Raw genomic sequence first — 21,446 nt, 5'->3', positions numbered from 1 at the left:
GCTTTTACACCAAGTTTTGGGGCTGAAGCCCACCTCAATCTTCATTTTTATTTTCTAGATACGACACTATTTTTATCCTCCCCTCCTTGAAGGTGAATCAATTTTTGCGTTCTCAACAAGATTCCAGTATGACAAGTATGACACAGTGTGCGGGTTTATCTGAGAGCACAGGATGAAGAAAGACAGGCATGATCGAGTACTCTGGTCCTCCAACGCCAACATATCTTTATCTGAAAGCGAACTAACATTTAACATGACAGCCTGTCTCTGTGGCGGTTCTGCGCTAAGAAGACACTTCACATTGTTTATACCGGGCGTAAATTAGGCTCGCTAATCCCACAGATTTATAAGATCTTTGGCAAAGCTCAGAATGTAAAATATTTTTGTGCTAGCACACTTAATTAGTTGGATCTCATTTCCTAGTAAGGACAAATTCTGAACATGTGATGTCTATCAGTACGATATATACAACTGGGTTTGTATATAAACAGGTTGACGCTGACAAATAGCTGTAAATGTAATTTGTTTTGAAGGCAAATTATTAGAAAAAAATAATTTATAAAAAAAAAAAAAAAAAAGACTGCTTGTTAGCAAAGACATCAATAAAAGAAAGCACTGGTTTTTCTTACCAACTATGTAACTAATAAAACTACTGATCAGATAAAGAAATGCTGCAGTCTAGTCAAAATAATTTAAGCAATCATTTGTCTAAGAATGCTTCCATCATAAAAACAGTGATCTTATTGAACTGGAATGTTTCAGTCACTTCCCATTGTATGAACAATGCTTTGAAAGGCTATTTTTGACATCTTAAAATGGAACTAAGCCCTATAATGCCTTACAGCCAAGCCAGGAGGCTGCCATCTTGGCCTCGGTTTGAACTGCAGCTGCCATGGTTTCTGTGCATGTGATCAGCTATGACACCAGCTACTTGATGGCTTAACTGTTCAGTTGAGAGCTAACATATACATAACATATAATCTATGTAATATAAACGAAAAAAGACTGAAAATGAAAAAAAATAAAAAAATAAATATTTTTTTTTAAATTTTTGCTATAAAAAATATCCAATAAAAATAAAAAAAAAAATAATTAAATTTCTTCATAAAATGTAGGCCAAAATGTATTCTGCTACATGTCTTTGGTAAAAAAAAAATCCAAATAATTGTATATTAATTGGATTGTGTTAAAGTTAGAGCGTCTAAAAACAATGGTATATAAAAAAAAAAAAATTATCTATATTAATCGGAGTAAGCGTAGCGCTAATCAGTTCATAGAGACAGTGTCCACATCCAAGGAAAGAGCTTCTAAAGAATCTTCAGCTGATATAATCTTCTATTAGTGCTATGAGGACCACCACCAACACCCAATCACACAGCCTCTTACCAAATCACATCGACCCCCCATTACAGAGGTCAATGTGGGCAGCAGATCCTATAAAAGCTGCAAATGGCTGAGAGATCTGCTCAGCGTTCTTCCCCAACATTCCTCTCCCTTGGTAATAGCGAAAAGTGGTGTCGCGCTAATTAATATAAATCAAAACTGACAATGAGGAGCAAGCAAGTCCCATGTGCAAAAAAGTCCAATTCACATAAATCCCAGGTAAAGAAAGAGGGGGTGCAAGCAGGAGAGTCCGCCACCAATCAAGATGTTACCAATTTTAGAGACCCCAGAGGGTCAAACACGCTCTAAACCAGGATTAGCAGGAAGCACAAGGAAACCAATCACATCGGTACATCTCAATCAAAAGCGACTTGATGGGACTTTCAAAACGTTCCTTCAGATGCTCAGGGGACATAAAAGAAGGCTCCTCATGGTGTAGTATTAACAGCAAGGTTTATTTAGTAATAAAAAAAGCAGCTTACATTAGCCCAGATCGTATCCAGCGTATAGTAAGTGAAATCAAGTGGGTATCCCACCGACAAGATGGCCGCCGCATCCCTCGTCTGCGCATGCGCCAAGGTTTCAGCCAATCCCGACACGTTTCGTCATACAGTGAGGTCGTGAGGGGTGTGATTTCACTTACTATACGCTGGATACGATCTGGGCTAATGTAATCTGGATGTGTTGGATATGCCAGAAAGCTTTTATCTTAAGTTATTATTATTTGGAATAAATGATCTGATGTATACACTACGAGAGATGTCCTGCTTATCTCCACATGACCCTATTACCCGATTATTGAGACCAAGGAAGAGGAATATTGGGGAAAAACGCTGAGAGAATCTCATGGCCATTTGGGCCTGTACAGGATATACTGCCCACATTGACCTCTGTAAAGGAGGTCAATGTGATTTGGTAAGAGGCTCAGTGATTGGGTGTTGGTAGTGGTCCTCACAGCACTAATAAAAGATTATATCATATGAAATTTCCTTTTAAGCGCTCTCCTTGGATGTGGACACTGTCTCTATGAACTGATTAGCACTACACTTACTCCTACTGTTTTGATCGATCTTTTGCAATATTCAAGATTTGGTGTTGGCTGCTTTTTATGTCCACTGATTTTTAACTATTTATGCTAGGCGCAGCAGATATATATACACATACACACACACACACACACACACGTATATATATTTATTTATAAATTCTTGCCCATTTTTCAGAGAATATGAATGATAACACAAACACTTTTCTTTCACTCATGGTTAGTGTTTGGCTGAAGCCATTTATCATCAATCAACTGGGTTTACTCTTTTTAAATCATAATGACAACAGAAACTACCCAAATGACCTTGATCAAAAGTTTACACACCCTGTTGATTTTGGCCTGATAACATGCACACAAGTTGACACAAAGGTGTTTGAATGGCTATTAAAAGGTAACCATCCTCACCTGTGATCTGTTTGCTTGTAATTAGTGTGCGTGTATAAAAGGACAGACCCTTGCATCTTTCATCCAGTGCTGCACTGACGTTTCTGGATTCTGAGTCATGGGGAAAGCAAAAAAATTGTCAAAGGATCTGCAGGAAAAGGTAGTTGAACTGTATAAAACAGGAAAGGGATATAAAAAGATATCCAAGGAATTGAGAATGCCAATCAGCAGTGTTCAAACTCTAATCAAGAAGTCGAAAATTGGGGATTCTGTCGAAACCAAACCACAGTCAGGTAGAGCAACTAAAATTTCAGCCACAACTGCCAGGACAATTGTTCAGGATGCAAAGAAAAACCCACAAATAACTTCAGGTGAAATACAGGACTCTCTGAAAACATGTGGTGTGGCTGTTTCAAGATGCACAATAAGGAGGCACTTGAAGAAAGATGGGCGGCATGGTCGAGTCGCCAGAAGAAAGCCATTACTACACAAATGCCACAAAGTATCCCGCTTACAATACGCCAAACAGCACAGAGACAAGCCTCACACCTTCTGGCACAAACTCATTTGGAGTGATGAGACCAAAATTTAGCTTTTTGGCCACAACCATAAACGCTACATTTGGAGAGGAGCCAACAAGGCCTATGATGAAAGGTACACCATTCCTACTGTGAAACACTTGGGTGGATCGTTGATGTTTTGAGGATGTGTGAGCAACAAAAGGCACAGGGAATTTGGTCAGGATTGATGGCAAGACGAATGCAGTATGTTATCAAAAAATACTGGAGGAAAAATTGCATTCATCAGCCCGGAAGCTGCGCATGCGACGTACTTGGACATTCCAACATTACAATGATCCTAAACACAAGGCCAAGTCGACCTGTCATTGGCAACAGCAGAATAAAGTGAAGGTTCTGAAGTGGCCATCTCAGTCTCCTGACCTCAATATCATTGAACCACTCTGGGGAAATCTCAAAACGTGCAGTTCATTCAAGACAGCCCAAGAATTTCCAGGAACTGGAGGCTTTTTGCCAGGAAGAATGGGCAGCTTTACCATCTAAGATAAAGAGACTCATCCACAAATACCACAAAAGACTTCAAGCTTTCATTGATGTTAAAGAGGGCAATACACAGTATTAAGAACTGGGGTGTGTAAACTTTTGATCAGGGTCTTTTTGGCTCTCTGCGCTTTAAACTGACCTCTGAGACTATCACAGTGCAGGTGCATTTATACGGAGACTTGATTACACACAGGTGGATTCTATTTATCATCATTAGTCATTTAGGTCAACATTGGATCATTCAGAGATCCTCACTGAACTTCTGGAGAGTTTGCTGCACTGAAAGTAAAAGGGGCTGAATAATTTTGCACACCCAATTTTTCAGTTTTTTATTTGTTAAAGTTTGAAATATCCAATAAATTTCGTTCCACTTCATGATTGTGTCCCACTTGTTGATTCTTCACAAAAAATTACAGTTTTATATCTTTATGTTTGAAGCCTGAAATGTGGCAAAAGGTCGCAAAGTTCAAGGGGGCCGAATAATTTCGCAAGGCACTGTATAATATATATATATATATATATATATACACACACACACACACATTTATATATACACACATACATACATTTATATATATATATATATATATATATATATATATATATATATATATATATATATATATATATATATATACACACACATACATACATACATACATACATACATACATACATACATACATACACACACAGGAATGTTTATTTTTTTGTATTTTACAACTAGTAATGGCAGTAATCAGTGACTTCTAATGGGACTGCGATAATGCGGAGGGCAAGCTGACACTTTGTGGGAACTGAATAACGGACAATGACATCACCAGTGACGAATACAGTGATAAGTGCTAATACTGTACATGGTCACTGTACTAATAACCTTGGCTTGGAAGGGGTTACCATCTGAGTAATCAAGGGGTTAAGCGTGTGACTAACAATGTGTAATTTTTGTAATGGATGCTGATTTTTACTAAACAGCTCTTTGTTTCTTCTGTCTGCTTTGCAGGGAGAAGAAACAGAGATTGTTCCCTCTGTACAGGGCCCTGTTTTGTTTGTCAACACAGGGCTCTGGGCTGTGATTGGACACAGCCAATCAGCAGGTCTGGACCATGAATCACTGGCTGGGACCCTGCTGACTAAGTCCCACTGTGTTCAATCACAGCAGAGCTAGCAGGAAGGGCATGCGTGCATGCCCTGAACCCGGAAGGAAGCCACAACATACAGGTATGTTACTGTGCCTGTACGAGGGCCCCCCCCCTCAGTATATGTACTTGTTGGACCTTGAGAGATTATTCACTGTTGTATCAACCACTTGACGACCAGCAACGTATTGGTATTTCGCTGAAGACTTCAAGTGGTTATACCGGGATGATGCCTGCAGCTACATCATCTAACTAGCCGATGGATCGCTTTTACAAGCAACAGGAGTGTACACCCCCTTCTCGCAGCTTTCTCTGGCTACCTCGTCCCACCAAGACACCCGATCGACCAGCCGGCACTTCCACCCGGCTGATCATCGAGGCAAACAGAGCTTAGAAAGGCTTTGTTCGCCTCTATGATATAGGAACCTGGAAGCAATGAGCATACATAACTTCTGGTTTCCTGGACATAAACAGCGCCATTTTTAGAAATGAAAAGCATTTGATCACACTGATCTTGGTATGCTCAAATGCTTTTAAAGGGAGAGGAGGCATGTGGGGACTAATAGACCCCAGATCTCTCCATAAGAAGTACCTATAACTACTTATTACTTTTACAGGGCATATTTATATTGTTTGCCGCCGTTGCATGTGTGTGCACGATTTTAAAGTGTGACATATTTGGGATCTATTTACTCAGAATAACAATCTTTTAAATTTTACCAAACAATTGGGTATTGTATCGTGTTGTGTTTTTGTGCATTAAAAGTCTGTTTGAAAAAACGCTGAGCAATTATCACGTGACATAAAAAAATTGCAACACCCACTAATTTATTCTCTAGGCCCTCTACTAAAAAAAAAAAAAAAAAAAAAAAAAACAATATGTTTCCATCGAAATTGTCTAACAAAAGTCTCACTCAGCCGCATCGGTTGTCCTTACAAGACAGCTGACCGTCGGCTATAGACGCCGGTACCGGGGTGATGTCTCTAGCTGCAGGCATCACTCCGGTACAAGCACTTTCCCGAAATATCGGCAATATCGGTAACCTCAGTGGCCGATTCCGATATATCGGGGAAAGTGCCGATCGGCCCTCGATGTATCGGCTTTGCCGATAATCAGTCGGTCTCTAACATACAGCCTCCAAATATGAATGGCAGGTCACACTTAAGAGAATATAGAACATGCAACCCTTTACTACTGCACACGTTAGCCCACAAGCTTTAACTGCATTAAAAGAAAAGGTAGATTTAGATAAGACGCTGCACTGATTAGTATTTGTTGATAAGCGTCTGTTTGCTCTCGATAAACGCCGTATAACTATGCTTTCACCTGGCTCTCTATCGACTTTCAGAAGTACAGAACTGTAGAGGCATTTCGACTTAGTACATGCAACTAGCTCCACAGAACTTGATCTATAAGAAGAGGAAAGTCTCTAATGTTAGGAGTATGACTGATCTTTCAAGTCAAAGCAGCTGAGCTTGTACATATGCAAAGGAAATAAGAGGTACTGCTCCCCTGTAAGAACTTATATCTGCTTTAACTTGGCTCTGGTAGTCTTTAAAGCTTTGGATGAAATCTAGCACATTGACCTGACGTTACTTTCTTCTACTCTTTACTGGAAAATAATTTAATAAACTGGTTGATGCTGAGCAGATTTTCCCTGGAACGTTTATTTCCTTATCAGGGCAGAGGTGAAAATGTCCTTGTATGGCCATGCTAAAAGATGCTCCCGACATATTGGCTGTCCTGACACAGCAACATATGAGAATAACTGGGGTTAATGAGCATGGCTAGTGGCTCTTCTTCATAGTGACAGTGATGTGAGAACATACCAGGAGAGGACTAGTAGAAGGATCCCGAGGGGAGTAGCTGCCCGGATAATCATCATCCTCTTCTTGGACCTGCTGAAAACTGCGTTTCAATGATGCCTTCTCCTCGACCACTACAAAGTGAAATGAAGTCTATTAACATCAGTCAATAAAAAATACTTCTTTAAATACCTGAGATGCTAACATAAAACCACTGCATTAACCACTTTAAGACTGGAAGGATTTGCCCCCTTCCTGACCAGGATCTATTTTGCAATTCGGCACTGCGTTATTTGAATGGACAATTGCGCAGTCGTGCGACACTGTACCCAAAAAAAAGTATGTCCTTATATACTATGGTGTATATACTGGAATTTACACAGCTTTTACTTTGACTGCCTATCTCATTTCTAAGTGCTATAATGGCAGGGCAGTACAACTCCCCCCCCCCCCCCCCCCACCAAACTACCCCTTTTTGGAAAGCAGACACCCCAAGGAATTTCCTGAAAGGCATGTTAAGCCCATTGAATATTTTTTTTTGTCAAAGGTGTTTGAAAAAAGACAAAAAAAAAAAACTTTTTTTTTAAATTTTACACAAAGTTGTCATTGAAATTATATATTGCTCACACATACCATGGGTATATGTGGAAATACACCCCAAAATACATTCTGCTGCTTCTCCAGAGTATTACCCTATGTGTGAGACTTTTTGGCAGTCTACCCGCATACAGGACCCGAAAACCAATCACTGCCTTCAGGGCGTAAATTGTTGATTTCACTCCTCACTACCTATCATATTTTCGGAGGTCATGAAATGCCAAGATAGCACAAACCTCCCCAAATGACCCCTTTTCAGAAAGTAGACACCCTAAGCTATTTGCTGAGAGGCATGTTGAGTATTTTGCAGATCTCGATTTTGTCACAAAGTTTTTTTTTTTCCAATTTACAAAAAACATTTTCCTTTTCTTTCTTAATTTATCAAAACAAATGAAAGCTGCAAAATACTCACCATGCCTCTTAGCAAATACCTTGGGGTGTCTACTTTCCGAAAACGGGTAATTTGGGGGGGGGGGGGGGTTGTGCTCTTTTGCCATTTCATGGCCTCTTAAACTATGGTAGTGAGGAGTGAAATCAACAATTTACGCCCTTAGAAAGTCTGAAGGCAGCGATTTGTTTTCGGGGTCCTGTACGCGGCTAGACTGCCAAAAAGTTTCACACGTGGTATACCCACACTCAGGAGAAGCAGCAGAATGTATTTTAGGGTTAGTCCACTTATATCCATTGCATGTGTTAGCAATATATCACTTAGTGACAACTTTGTGTACAAAAAAAAAGAAAAATTGTAATTTGCCCAGAACTTGTGACAAAATATAAAATATTCCATGAACTCAACAAATAGCTTTGAGTGTCTACTTTCCAAAATGGGATCATTTGGGGTGGGATTTGTGCTATCTTGTCCTTTCAGGGCCTCCAAAACTGTGATAGGTAGTGAGAAAGTAAAATAAGCAATTTACGCCCTTAGAAAACCTGAAGGCGGTAATTGGTTTTCAGGGTCCCGTACACATCTAGGCTCCCAAAAAGTCTCACACATTTGGTATCCCTGTACTCAGGAGAAGCAGCAGAATTTATTTTGGGATGTAATTCCACATATACCCATGGCATGTGTGAGCAATATATCATTTAGTAACAACGTGTAAAAAAAAATAAAATAAAAATAAATCATTTAAATTTTCCCAAAACGTGGCAAAATATAAAAAATATTCCGTGGACTCAACATGCCTCTCTGCAAATAGCTTGGGGTGTCTACTTTCCAAAAAGGGGTCATTTGGGGGGTATTTGAACTGTGCTGGCATTTTATGCCCAATATTGGAAGCTTATGCCACACATCACCCACTCTTCTAACTACTTGAAGACCAAGCCTTTTCGAACACTTTGTTTACTTAAAAAAAAAAAAAAAAAAAAAATATATATATATATATATATATATATATATATATATATATATATATATATATATATATATATATATATATATATATATATATATATATATAACTAGAAATTCACTTTGAACGCCCAAACGTGATATATTTCTTTTAAGCAGAGGCCCTACAGAACAAAATGGTGAATGTTGCTTGCTATGGGGACACAAAAAGAAGAGGAGGAGCCAAGATCGCCGCCTGGGACCTGAGGAGGAATGAGCAACACCACTACACACAGAGCAGGCAAGTATAAAAAAAAAAAAAGTTATAGTGTGTAAAAATGACAATAGATTATAATATATCTATCTATCTCTATCTATCTCTATCTATACACACATATACATATATACATACACACACACACACAAATATGAATGTTTGTTTTTTTAAACTAGTAATCAGCAACATAATGGGACTGCGATAATGCGGAGGGCAACCTGACACTGTGTGGGAACTGAACGGACACCGACACCACCAGTGAAAAATACAGTGATCAGTGCTAATACACAGACACTGTACTAATCATACTGGCTGGGAAAGGGTTAACATATCTGAGCAATCAAGGGGTTAAGTGTGTGCCTAACAATGTGTAATTTGTGTATTGTGTACTGCTTTTTACTAAAGGTTGCTCTTCTGTCTGCTTTGCAGGGAGAAGAAACACAGAGACCCTTCCTTCTGTACACAGCCCTGTTTTGCTTGTCAACACAGGGATCTGAGCTGTGATTGGACACAGCTGATCAGCAGGTCCAGGCCATAAAAGTAATACTAAACAAAGTTTTTTTACCTTAATGCATTTTTAACATTAAGATAGATGCAATCAGATGCAATGAAAAGGAAGTGTGTGGGGGGCGGGCCAAAGCGCGGTTCCATAGATACACACGTCGGGAGCGAGCATTTGTCCCCGTAGCAAACTACTTGCTACGGGGACACAAAAAGGAGGAGCAGCCAAAATCGCCGCCGGGACCCGAGGAGAGGAGGATCAGGTGAGCAATACCACTGCACAGAGCAGGCAAGTATAACATTTGAGAAAGGAAAGGTTCTGGATGGCCGCACACCAATGCAAACACCTTTATTGACGTGATAAGTCCATACAGCATAAAAGCATAGGAGACACTAACAAACCGCTAATGCGTTTCACACCCCATACAATTTTTTTATTTTATTTAAAAGAAAAATTCTGACTTAAGTAACACTTTAAGTGCAATGGAACTCTTCTAATAGGGGCAACTTGAGTTGCTCCGACTTAGAAAAAGGTTCTGCACTACTTTTGGTGTGACTTCGGCGCGACTGTTACAGTCGTCATATGCATGTTGTGCTAAAGTCGCGCTGGGATGTCGGCTTTGAAGTCAAGGCAGTGTTAACCGGGCCATAGAAGGATTTTTTTCCTATTAGGACCTAATTGGAGTTTATGTTATACAAGGGTAGTCTGAAAACTTCACAGCCCGACACGGTAGGAATGACCAAACAGACATGAAAATTTATCACTGCACCAAGTCGCCCTTCCATATGTTCAGTGCTGAAAATGGCTCATACATACTATAGGCTTTTTATGAACTCTTTACTTACAGTTGCCACCCTCCTTAGTCAAGTTGAAAATGGAGAAAGTGGAAGAAGAAGGCGGCTTGTAGTGTTCCATCAGTGTGCAAAGTGATGGCAACAGTCTTCTGCACATCCTCGGAATATCAGAACACTGTTGCCATCACTTTGCCTGCTATAAAACAACAAGTAAAATTTGGTACTTTTTATGGATTTCCAACAATACTTCTTTTGCAAATGACACAGATAGCAATAGAGATAGAAAGTATACTTTTTGTGTTTTTTCGGTCTAATGCATAGAAGAAAAAAAGCAAAAACAATACTCCCAAAAGGCTTGCTTGACACTCCAAAAATTGAATGGATTACTTCAGTATCACATGTAATGACAAAGTTATTGCTGCATCAATAAGTCACTCCGCTGACTCATTTAAGTGTGTATCTACATCCAAAAACCGGTTATTCTGAACGTAACACATGTTTCTGTCTTAGGGTCCTTTCACACGGCCCGCATCTGCCGACGGAGTCCGTTCCGCTGAGCAGGCGGATGGCAGCTCCGTCTCCGCTCTGTGTGCGGAGACGGAGCTGTCAGATCCCCACTGTCCTCTATGGGGGAATCGGATGAGAACAGACTGCCTGTCCGTTGTCATCCAATGCGATCCGCTGGACTGATGGAAAATAGGGTTTCCATCCGTCCGGATTTCACAGATCGGATCTGAAGCGGATAGCAGCGGGTGTCAGCGGAGAAAACTCCGCTGACATCCGCTGCCCCATAGGGATGCATGGAGCATCCGATCAGGTCCGCCTAAAAAACTGACAGGTGGATCGGATCGTTCGTGTAAAAGGACCCTTAGGGCCCTTTCACACGCGCAATCAGATCAGATCCGCCTGTCAGTTTTTTAGGTGGATCTGATCGGATCCTCGATGCAGCTCTATGGGGCACCCGCTGCCATCCGTATCCGATCCTGTCTGTGAAATCTGGACGGATGGAAACCCTATTTTTCCATCCGTTCAGGTATCGGATCGGATGAGAGCGGACAGGCGGTCCACTCTCTTTCGATCCCCCATAGAGAGCAGCGGGAGCTGTGACACCTCCTTCTATGCACTGCAAGCGGAGACGGAGCTGTCATCCGCCGGCTCAGCGGGGTTTCGGCAGATCGGTCCCCGCTGAGCACCACGGATCCGCCTACGTAGGCGGACCGTGTGAAAAAGCCCTTAGGGTGACAATACTCACTCGCTGTACTATACTTCTGAAGGAGCCACGTTGTCACCCTAAGATAGAAAGTGTGTTACAGCCAGGATCACCAGGTGGAAAGAATCCTAAACTAATGCAGCCACCTCATCCATCCAAAGATTTGTAAGCTGAAATATTACATTTTTATTTTCTGATTTAGATACGGTTGAATGAGTCAGAAAAGTGACAATTGATGCACTACTTCAATAGATATAACAAAACACTATCAATAGTATATGTTAATAGTTAACCATATAGTTAACCATAACGAAGTAAACAAGATAAGTTCATTGTTAGGCTCTACATACCCTTTCAAGACAGTATGTAAATTTCTTCTTGAGCTATTGAGCTCTATAAACTGGGAAGCTAAGAACAGACCAATGTATACTACAAAAGGAGCATAGAGCTCCTTCACTTGCTGCCTGGAAATAGCACAATGCATTAAAAAGCAATATTTTGCATTTGCTTGACTGACTCAAAATCCATAACAAAGCTCTGTGCAAAAAATGTTATAGCCTTTTTTACCATGCAGGAATTTAATGGACTTTGTATGCATAGTTACATTTTTTTTTTTCCTTTGAGCATAAGTTTGGAAAAGTTATCATTTCTGAATGTAGCGAATCCTATAAATACCACACTAACTAAATCAGAAAAACGGTAACAAAGTAAGAGCATTGTAATTACTCCCTTGTACATCATGGAAGTGACAGAATTGCTGGGCTCCTTTTGTACCGTATTCAAATATTCTTATTGAAATCAGACGTGCTCTACAAGTAACATCTCCGAAAGAGAGACGTTTATGTATTCCATTTTACGCTGGCGAAGGCTTAATCTCTTCCAGCAGGGTTCTGTCAGGTTGTGCCCACAGGACAAAAAAAAAATATATAAAAAATATATAAAATAAAATAAATGTGCTCACTGACATGGTGTGTATAAAAGCAGTGAGTCATGGGTTAGTCATGCATTGTGTTCCCCGCAGTTATTTTATAGCTGCTTTAATTAGCAGGCTCATCGTACAGGTAGGCCTCTGTGATAGAGCACGCACGGGCTTCGTCCTGCTGTTTGTATAGAAGGCCTAACAGCACCAGGATGCTTTTAGAGCTTTATATTGTTCTGCCCTCCTAATGCAGGTGCAGGATGACTGCTGGTTAGATTAATGGAGTCTACAACTCCTTCTGCACGCCAAATAAACTTGGAGGTGGAAAGAAAAAAAAAAAAGGACTTCAAGAAGTAATTTGTACAATCATTTTTGCTAACTTCACTGTTTTCAGTAAGGGAAACCTAAGAGGGACTACATTTACATTCTTATAGTCTAAGACAGGGATTCCCAAACTACAGCCCTCCAGTTGTTCAGGAACTACAATTCCCATCATGCCTAGTCATGTCTGTAAATGTCAGAGTTTTACAATGCCTCATGGGATGTGTAGTTCTGCAAGAAAACAACAAGAGAAGGGCGCACCGACCTTGTGCATTACCTCTTAAAAGTTTATTAAAATCAAAGAAGGGTAGCGTACAATATACTCACAAACGTAGCATATGAACTAGCATATAGGAAATGGGCACCGCTCGCTTCCAGGACACTTCTCTACTGCTGGATAGCGTGATGGCGTCCTCTAAACCTGATGTGACTTTCGCGTTTCGAGGGAGGACCCTCTTCCTCAGAGCCAAAAAGAGTGGCGATTTTGGCTCTGAGGAAGAGGGTCCTCCCTCGAAACGCTTAAGTCACATCAGGTTTTGAGGACGCCATCACGCTATCCAGCAGTAGAGAAGTGTCCTGGAAGCGTGCGGTGCCCATTTCCTATATGCTTGTTCATATGCTACGTTTGTGAGTATATTGTACGCTACCCTTCTTTGCTTTTAATAAACTTTTAAGTGGTAATGCACAAGGTCGGTGCGCCCTTCTCTTGTTGTTTTCTTGTAGTGCCTTTTGGATACCCTTGGTCCTGAGGGGGGCAGCAAGACCACTATATTTGTGTCATAAAACCGCCTAGAAGATTCACCTTCCCGCAAACCACTCGAGCGCAGGAGAGATATTGATGTGTAGTTCTGCAACAGCTGCAGGACCGTAGTTTGGGAATCCCTGGTAAGATTTTTGTTCTGCAATATCCTATCCATGGCTTTTATTTTTATTTCATCATAGATTTATAAAGGAGGCCTGTATAGTTTCCAGGAGTCCCAGCAGTGGCAAGTCAGATGAATGAGAACATGGAGGATACTGCTGCAATAGAGTGACAGGGATAGATTCAGTCGCAAAAGAGTAGCGCAGTGTTTCTCAACCTTTTTCCACTCAAGGCACCCTTTAAAATTAACAGTCTTGAGGCACCCCATTCTAAAATGTAAAAAAATATTTTAATAAATTCACATAAGTGCAGCAACATCCACACATAGGACACCTAACGTTAGAGGTGATTTATTCTTCCAAAGCAAATACACTTTTGCACACTGGTACTGACCAGTATTCCAATGTTTCTTTTCTCCCTCCAAAAGTCAGCTGATGTCACCCTAGGGCTGAGGAAGAGAGCAGAGGAAGGTCAAACAAGGATGCTGTGGAGACGACAGACATCCTCCTTATCAACTGATGACATCATTTGTTGTTAAGCCTCGTACACACGCAACGAATTTCCGCCGACCGGTCGTCCGTCTTTTGTCCAGAGTGGTGTCTGTTGGTTGGAATGTGCTCTAGACTGCACACGAATTTTCCCGTATGACAGAATTCTACTTCAGAAGTGATGTCATGTGTTGGATTGCTTTCTATGTGTTCTTTCATCACTGAGCATGCCCAGTCTTGCTCATAAGATTTTTCCCTGTCGAAATCTGTACTAATGAGACGAAAATCGGACGTGTGTTGACGGACGACAAAAGTTATATAGCCTGCACATCAGAATTTTTTCGGCCGAAAAGTCGGAGTCGGTTGTCGGAACCACCATACTAACAAGCCGAAAATCGGCAGATCGGTCGTCGGACGAAATTTCCCAGCCGAATTTCTTATCGTGTGTACGGGGCTTTAGGATGCCAGTGTCTACCAGTGATGGCAAACCTTGGCATCCCAGATGTTTTGGAACTACATTTCCCATGGTGCTCAACTACACAACAGAGTGCATGAACTTCATGGGAAATGTAGTTCCAAAACATGGAGTGCCAAGGTTTGCCATGCATAATGAAAACCTGTGGCTTTGTGTAACTAAAGACAGGCTGCATCCACCTGCTGGCTTGTATATCATTTGTGATACATTTTTATAATTTTGCCAAGGCACCCCGGAGGAAGCCTCAAGGCACCCTGGTTGAAAAAGGCTGGAGTAGAAGATCTCAGGGACCCACAGGATAACTATACTTGGCTTCAGCAGACACATTTTTAGTGATGCACATAAATTTTCAGCTGCCGAAAACAGGGTAATCAGCGTTGTCCTGAAAGAAAAAAAGTGCTGATAATGCCAGCAATTTTACCGTGCTTATAGTGTGTTTTTCATAGGTCACGTGACTCATAAAATGCATCAAGAACGCAACACGGGTGCATTTTTGATGTGTTCTTGCTGTGTTTCCAATGCATTTCAACGAGGAGGTGCTTTTCTGGTGCAATTTTTTTTTTGACTATGGTCATTTCACAAGCCACGCCCCCCCACCGTTAGAATCACTCCCCTATGGTCACATTTAACCCCTTGATCACCCATAGGGTTAACCCCTTCCCTGCCAGTGTCATTATTAAAGTAACAGTGCATATTTTTAGCACTGATTACTGTAGTAATGTCACTGGTACCCACAAAAGTGTCAAAAATGTCAGTCAGGGGTCCGATCTGTCCGCCGCAATGTCGCAGTCCCGCAAAAAAAAAGAAAAAAAAAAAATCACAGATTGCCGCCATTACTAGTAATAGTAAAAAATATTTAAAAAAAACTATAGAAATGACCTAAATCTTTCCCGTAGTTAGTAGACGCGATAACTTTTGCGCAAACCAATCAAAATACGCTTACTGCGATTTTTTTTTTTTTACCAAAAGTATGTAGCAGAAAATAAATTGGCCTAAAATGTTAAAAAATGTAGAATTTTACATTTTTTTTGAGAATGTCATACAGCAGAATGTAAAAAATATTGTTTTTTTTTTCCCCAAAAATTGTTGCTCTTTTTTGTTTATAGCGCAAAAAATAAAAATTGCACAGGTGATCAAATACCACCAAAAGAAAGTTCCATTTGTGGGAAAAAAAGGACGTCAATTTTTATTTGGGTACAACATTGCACGACCGCGCAATTGTCCATTAAAATAACGCAGTGACGAATCGCAAAATAGGGCCTGGTCATTAAGGGGTAAAATCTTCCGGTCTTAAAGTGATTAAAGTCAAAAGTGACATTTTCCTGCCATAATCTCTAATTCTATCCCTGTCCTCCTAGGAGTCTGGTTGTTCCGATCCACCCTTTCTAGAGCCTCCTGTTGCATTTAATGGTAACATCAAGTGTGCAAATCCTCGAACGCAGAGTTTCCAAGACAGGAGAACTACCGTATTTTTCAGACTATAAGGCGCACTGAAAATCCTAAAATTTGATCAAAAACTGGCAGTGCGCCTTATTATCCGGTGCGCCTTATATATGAAAATAGTTTGAAAATTTACCGTTAACTGGATGGTTTGACCAAAGGGTTGCAACCACTGGACATAAGTGTCAATCGTTCCTTCAAGGCGAAACTGTGAATCACGTGGGAAAACTGGATGATGGAAGGAGAGCACGCCTTCACGAAGACCGGGAGGCAACGCCGGGCCAGTAATGCCACTGTGTGCCAGTGGATAGTGGATGCCTGGCATAAAGTATCCGCCAGAACTGTCATCCGAGGGTTCGCGATGAGCACCTGCCAGTAAATCTCGTGCGGATCAACGTTCCAAAAAAAAAGTGCGCCTTATAAATGAATAGTTTGAAAATTTACCATTCACTGATACTGTGCCTTATAATCCGGTGCGCCTTATAGTCGTGAAAATACGGTATAAAGCAAAACTGAATTTGATCTATGGGTAGAATGTCCCTTTAAAAAAAAAAAAAAAATGCAAGTCAAATGAATGCAACATGACTAGAAACGGAAAAGATTATAAAAATCTGCAAAGTTGGCAAGACCAGGGTCAATGCACAGGCATCTCAGAAAGAGACAGGGCGCTGGTGCCAACCTCAACAAAAATTATTTGTTTAGGGTGCTACAGAAATTTGCAGAGATTAATCCAAACAAATCGAGTTTAGAGCTCATCAGTGCAGACAGTGATCTCTGTCACCTTAGTATCATTTCCAACGCTCTGATTTTCCTCTAACCAGGATCTGGTGGTTGCACATGACTGCCACAGACAAGTCACTTGTCCAAACAGCTGTTATTCCCTGGCAAGCAGGAGTGTAGATGAGATGCCAAAATGAGTAATCACAGAATATTCCACATAACCACATTCAGATTTCATAAGTAAAGCTGTGAGGATTTTGTACATGTTGTCACACTGACCATTACTCCATTAGCGTACAAGGATATCAGAGGTCTACACTTAAAGATCTAATAGCTAAAATCTTGTATAGCCATTCACACTTTAAAAGTTGCTTTCAATCATTCTAATGCCCCGTACACACGTGCAGATTATCTGCAGACTTTTGTCTGCAGACTTACCTTTTCTATGTAGTGCAAGGGCCTGCCGGATTGCATACAAATTGAAAGTGTTTAGGTTTGACCTCATATTATATGGTTTTGGTAAGTCTGCAGACAAAAGTCTGCAGATAATCTGCACGTGTGTATGGGGCATCAGGCTCCATGTACACGGGACGTTAGAAATGGCCGTTTAGGAGCATTTGGGTGTTTTTTTCAGAAGCCCCTGAACCCACCTCTATGTTATCTTATCTGTCCATGTACACAGGGTCGTTTACAGTCATTTGCAGGCAGTTGAGTTCAGGGACGTGTTTTGGAACGCAATTATTTGCGTTCGAACGTGTGTTTCGACGTTTCAAATGCAAAAACGCGTCCGAACGTAACCGAACGCGACCGAAAGCGATGACCCGCGCTTTGCGTTTTTCCATTTTCAAGGGGAATGATTTTTTTTACCTCTAGGAACGGTTCTAAACACAAACGCCCGCTAAACGCGGGTGCAAACGCGACCTAACGGACGTTTTAAATGTCCTAAAAATTCCAGCATTTAAAGGGACTTTGTAATCTGCCTAACGAGAATGAGGCATCACTGCCCTAAATCCAGCATTTTGGGATTGATGGATGCGTTGGCACTCTACTGTTGAGCACCTAAACACTAGACCCGTTATTTTTCAACTACGTCAGGGAAAATCTATAAATAAAAAATGTGATAGCGCTGCTCAAAAGACAACTTACATAAAATACACAATTGTTGCTACATCATTATATCACATAAAATCAATAAAGTGCTAGTGAAAAACATCTGCAAAAAGGAGCTAATGATGCAAATAATGTGCAAATACCACAAAAACTAAAAAGTCCCCAAAAAATAATCAAAAGTGATTCTTCTTTACCTTGTGCACAAAGGAAAGTCTCAAAGACCCCTTTCACACAGGCGGACCGTTTAGATGCATTCCTATGGGGCATCGGATGGCAGTGGAGACATGTCCGGTGACATCCGACCCAATCCGTCAAATCTGGACGGATGGAAACCCTATTTTCCATCCGTCCAGCGGATCGGATGAGAACGGACCGACGGTCCGTTCCCATCCGATTTCCCCCATAGAGATGCATGGGGAACTGACAGCTGTGTCTCCGCAGCTCGATCCCCCGCTGAGAAAAACGGAATCCGTCCAATGGACGGATAGTGTGAAAGGGGCCTAATGCAATAGTGTGCTTCCCAAATTACCCCGTGCCATTAATCCACTCCATTATCTTGTGCTCCAATCACCAGGTGCAGTGCATGAGGACATTTCATTTGCTAAAGCACTTGTATCAAACTTTGTTTTATTTAAAAGTATTGCTTCGACCATTTTTTATATTTTTTTTTTATCTCCGTTAAAGTTGTATTAAATCCAAAAGGAAAAATTCATTATATTGCAGCGTACCAATTCTGTGATGTGATGGCTGAATTAGTTTACTTTTTTAGGCTCTTTTTTTCTTCTATTTTCATCTGATGGTCCGCCCAGTAGGACTAATGATTGGTAAGTTGCAATACTGTTACATTTTTGGGTTTAATACTGCTTAAGGCCCCTTTCACACAGGCGGACCCGTTCAGATTCGTCAGTTTTTTTGGCGGATCCGAACGGACGCCCCATGCATCTCTATGGGGCATCGGATGTCCAGCGGATCGGATGAGAACGGACAGACGGTCCGTTCCCATCCGATTCCCCCATAGAGAACAGCGGGACCTGACAGTTCCGTCTCTGCACACAGCACGGAGACACAGCTGCCATCCGCCTGCTCAGCGGGGGACCGGCGGATCAATCCCACACTGAGAAAAACAGAGTCCGCCTTAGGCCCCTTTCACACTTGTGTGAGCTAAATGTCGTGCGATTTTGCCACAATTTTTGTTTCCACGATTTTGACTGGACTTGAAGCAATGCCTATGTCTATGGACCTCAAAATGCATCAAAGTCAGACCAAAGTAGTGCAAGGACAACTTTGAAGTCGTTGCAACTTGAAGCCGCAGAGATATGAATGGTGTGAAATAATGGCGTACGACTTGTCATGTGACTTTGCTGTGCCAAGCCGCACAAGTGTGAAAGGAGCCTTGATGGGAACCTCCAGCTGGGCCCCCCCCAACAACTTTTCTCCTTTGTTAATCCCTCCTCCTACTCCTTCTGCATGCTATTCTTCTCCATTTCCTATACTTAGGTCGGCATTACTCTTCTACCCCCTTTCTCCAAGTTTATTAACGTTTTACCGGAGCACATTAATATCACTTACCCTAGGAAACGACACCTGAGACTTCCACCCGGATACTTTTCTACACTACCTGCACCTAATCAGATCAGATCTGGGTTTATCTTGCCAAACATTGGTGTTTTATTTGTCTTGCTTACTACATGTACATGTTCTTACTCGCTGTTCATTTCCATTTAGCATACCTAATATCTTAGATCACTCCAGCTCTTTGGCATTTGTCCTGCGGTCTTCAGACATGGGGAAAAAAAACACACTGCTTTTTAAAGCAGTATCAGCAATGATTTCTATTGTAGCAGGTCCTCAGTCTCCAACCAAACCTGTACCTTCATGTGTTGAAGGTGGGATCAATTCTGGGACATTTTACCCTTTATATATTATATATACACACACACACACACAAATTATGAACATTTGATCTGGCAACTTCCTATGATGTCAAATGTGACGAAACGCGTCAGTAATGTTATACTTGCCATCTGATTGTATTCCTTGTGCTGTTTCACAGATGTTTGTAAGTGTAGTTCTTTATTTTAATAAAAAAATTGGAAACCTTTTTACACTGTGTTCGTGTTGTCTGGCGACCCCTACACATGTACATCTGAGTGGGAGATCCTGGCATCCTTATGTAAGACTCCATGGCCACCCATTTGAACATCCGGTGATCCAGTTATGTTTGGGGGTATCTATGATCATTATCCAGTCTGTATGACCCATTTGCTATATGGTAATCTGGGTCCATACCCTCCGGGGAGCGCATTCATTTTTATTCTGCGAGTGTAAGGATCTATCTACAATCACCTTTATGAATTTGGATGCTTCACTTTCACTTGGGACTCACTATATACCGTATGAATTTTAATCCATATTTATTTATTTTTTCTTAACATGTACGCACATATATTTCACAATTTTTGTATATGAATTTCAGCGCTGCACTTTATTTATACTATCAAACCTGTACCTTGTCCTATGTCTCCGACCATAATTTTTTCTAATATATGTCTGCAGTCTCAAAGTGTTTTCTAGTATTACATATGCAAAATATGGTGATGTCAAGGGTCGCATATGAGGCCCACTATACCTCATGGGTTGACGACCACTGTCTTAGATGTTGAACAATGTATAATCTTTGTGTGGTCTGCTCTCATTTGATTAAAACTTAAAAAAAAAAAGTGAAAGAAAAAAAGACTGGAAAAAATAAAAAAATAATAAAATCAGAACATCTTAATATCTAAACATGTATGGGATTTTGACTCGTTAAGATCTAATTTAACATTGGAATGCCATATGTGAAGGTATTGAAATGAGGTTTGTGAGTTTTTTGTGGGTTAATTAAAAAATATGAAAATGTCAATGAAAACATAAGCTGAGAAAATAAAATGTGTTTTGATAATCAAAGTAAGGTACGACTATTCTCCCCCATAACTGGTATCATCGTTTTATCATCGTTTTACATTTTCAGCATTTAGTGTGATAAGTTCATACATTAAGTCTTCAAAGTTAACCTTCTAAAACCAAAGGTTACTGCAACGGTAATTACTGGTATTGGATGTTTTATATAAAAAAAAAAAAAATCTATAACCTGGTCAATATGCTGGGAGCTGAAATAAACTCAGAAATGTCACTTTATTGTAAATAAACTAAGAAATGTCACTTTATTGTATACTATGTTGTAAAATACTGAAATGAGCCCAAATGTGGTTCTGGTTTATAACAAAATGTCAAGCGATTGGCTCGGTGCAAGTAGAACCCATTGCATTTTTGTTAAATATCCTTAAGCTTCTATCAAAAAAGCACAAAAGGAGGATCAGATGTGTAAAATTTCCTCCCAGCTCCCTGGAGGCTGCCATGCTTGGAACCTATCCGACCTTCTATTCCGCCAGTTATTTAATTCATGTATTTGGGATCAGCAAGTCATAAAGAGAGTCAAACACACAATGCTAGGATTACACATTAAATACACAAAGGAATTTCTAGAATACTTCATGTCGGGAAAAATGTACTAAAACACAATGCTATTTAATAGCTGGCCTTC

The 21,446-nt window shown here is 40.6% G+C and overlaps 1 protein-coding gene across 2 annotated transcripts in view; it reads right to left on the bottom strand.

Annotated features, from left to right (window-relative positions):
- The window catches only part of RPRD1B (regulation of nuclear pre-mRNA domain containing 1B), a 137,992-nt gene that overhangs the window by 30,707 nt on the left and 85,839 nt on the right, over positions 1 to 21,446 (bottom strand). For both annotated transcript variants that reach the window (XM_082272018.1, XM_082272017.1), the window contains one exon: positions 6,846 to 6,955. In XM_082272018.1, coding sequence (XP_082128144.1) covers positions 6,846 to 6,955 — 110 coding nt within the window. The remainder of the gene's footprint in view (positions 1 to 6,845; positions 6,956 to 21,446) is intronic.

Source organism: Pelophylax lessonae (genome assembly GCF_965119305.1).
Source record: "Pelophylax lessonae genome assembly, chromosome: 11".
Lineage (NCBI taxonomy): Eukaryota > Metazoa > Chordata > Amphibia > Anura > Ranidae > Pelophylax > Pelophylax lessonae.
Note: the sequence above shows the minus strand (reverse complement) of the source record. Positions and strands in the feature narration are given on the sequence as shown.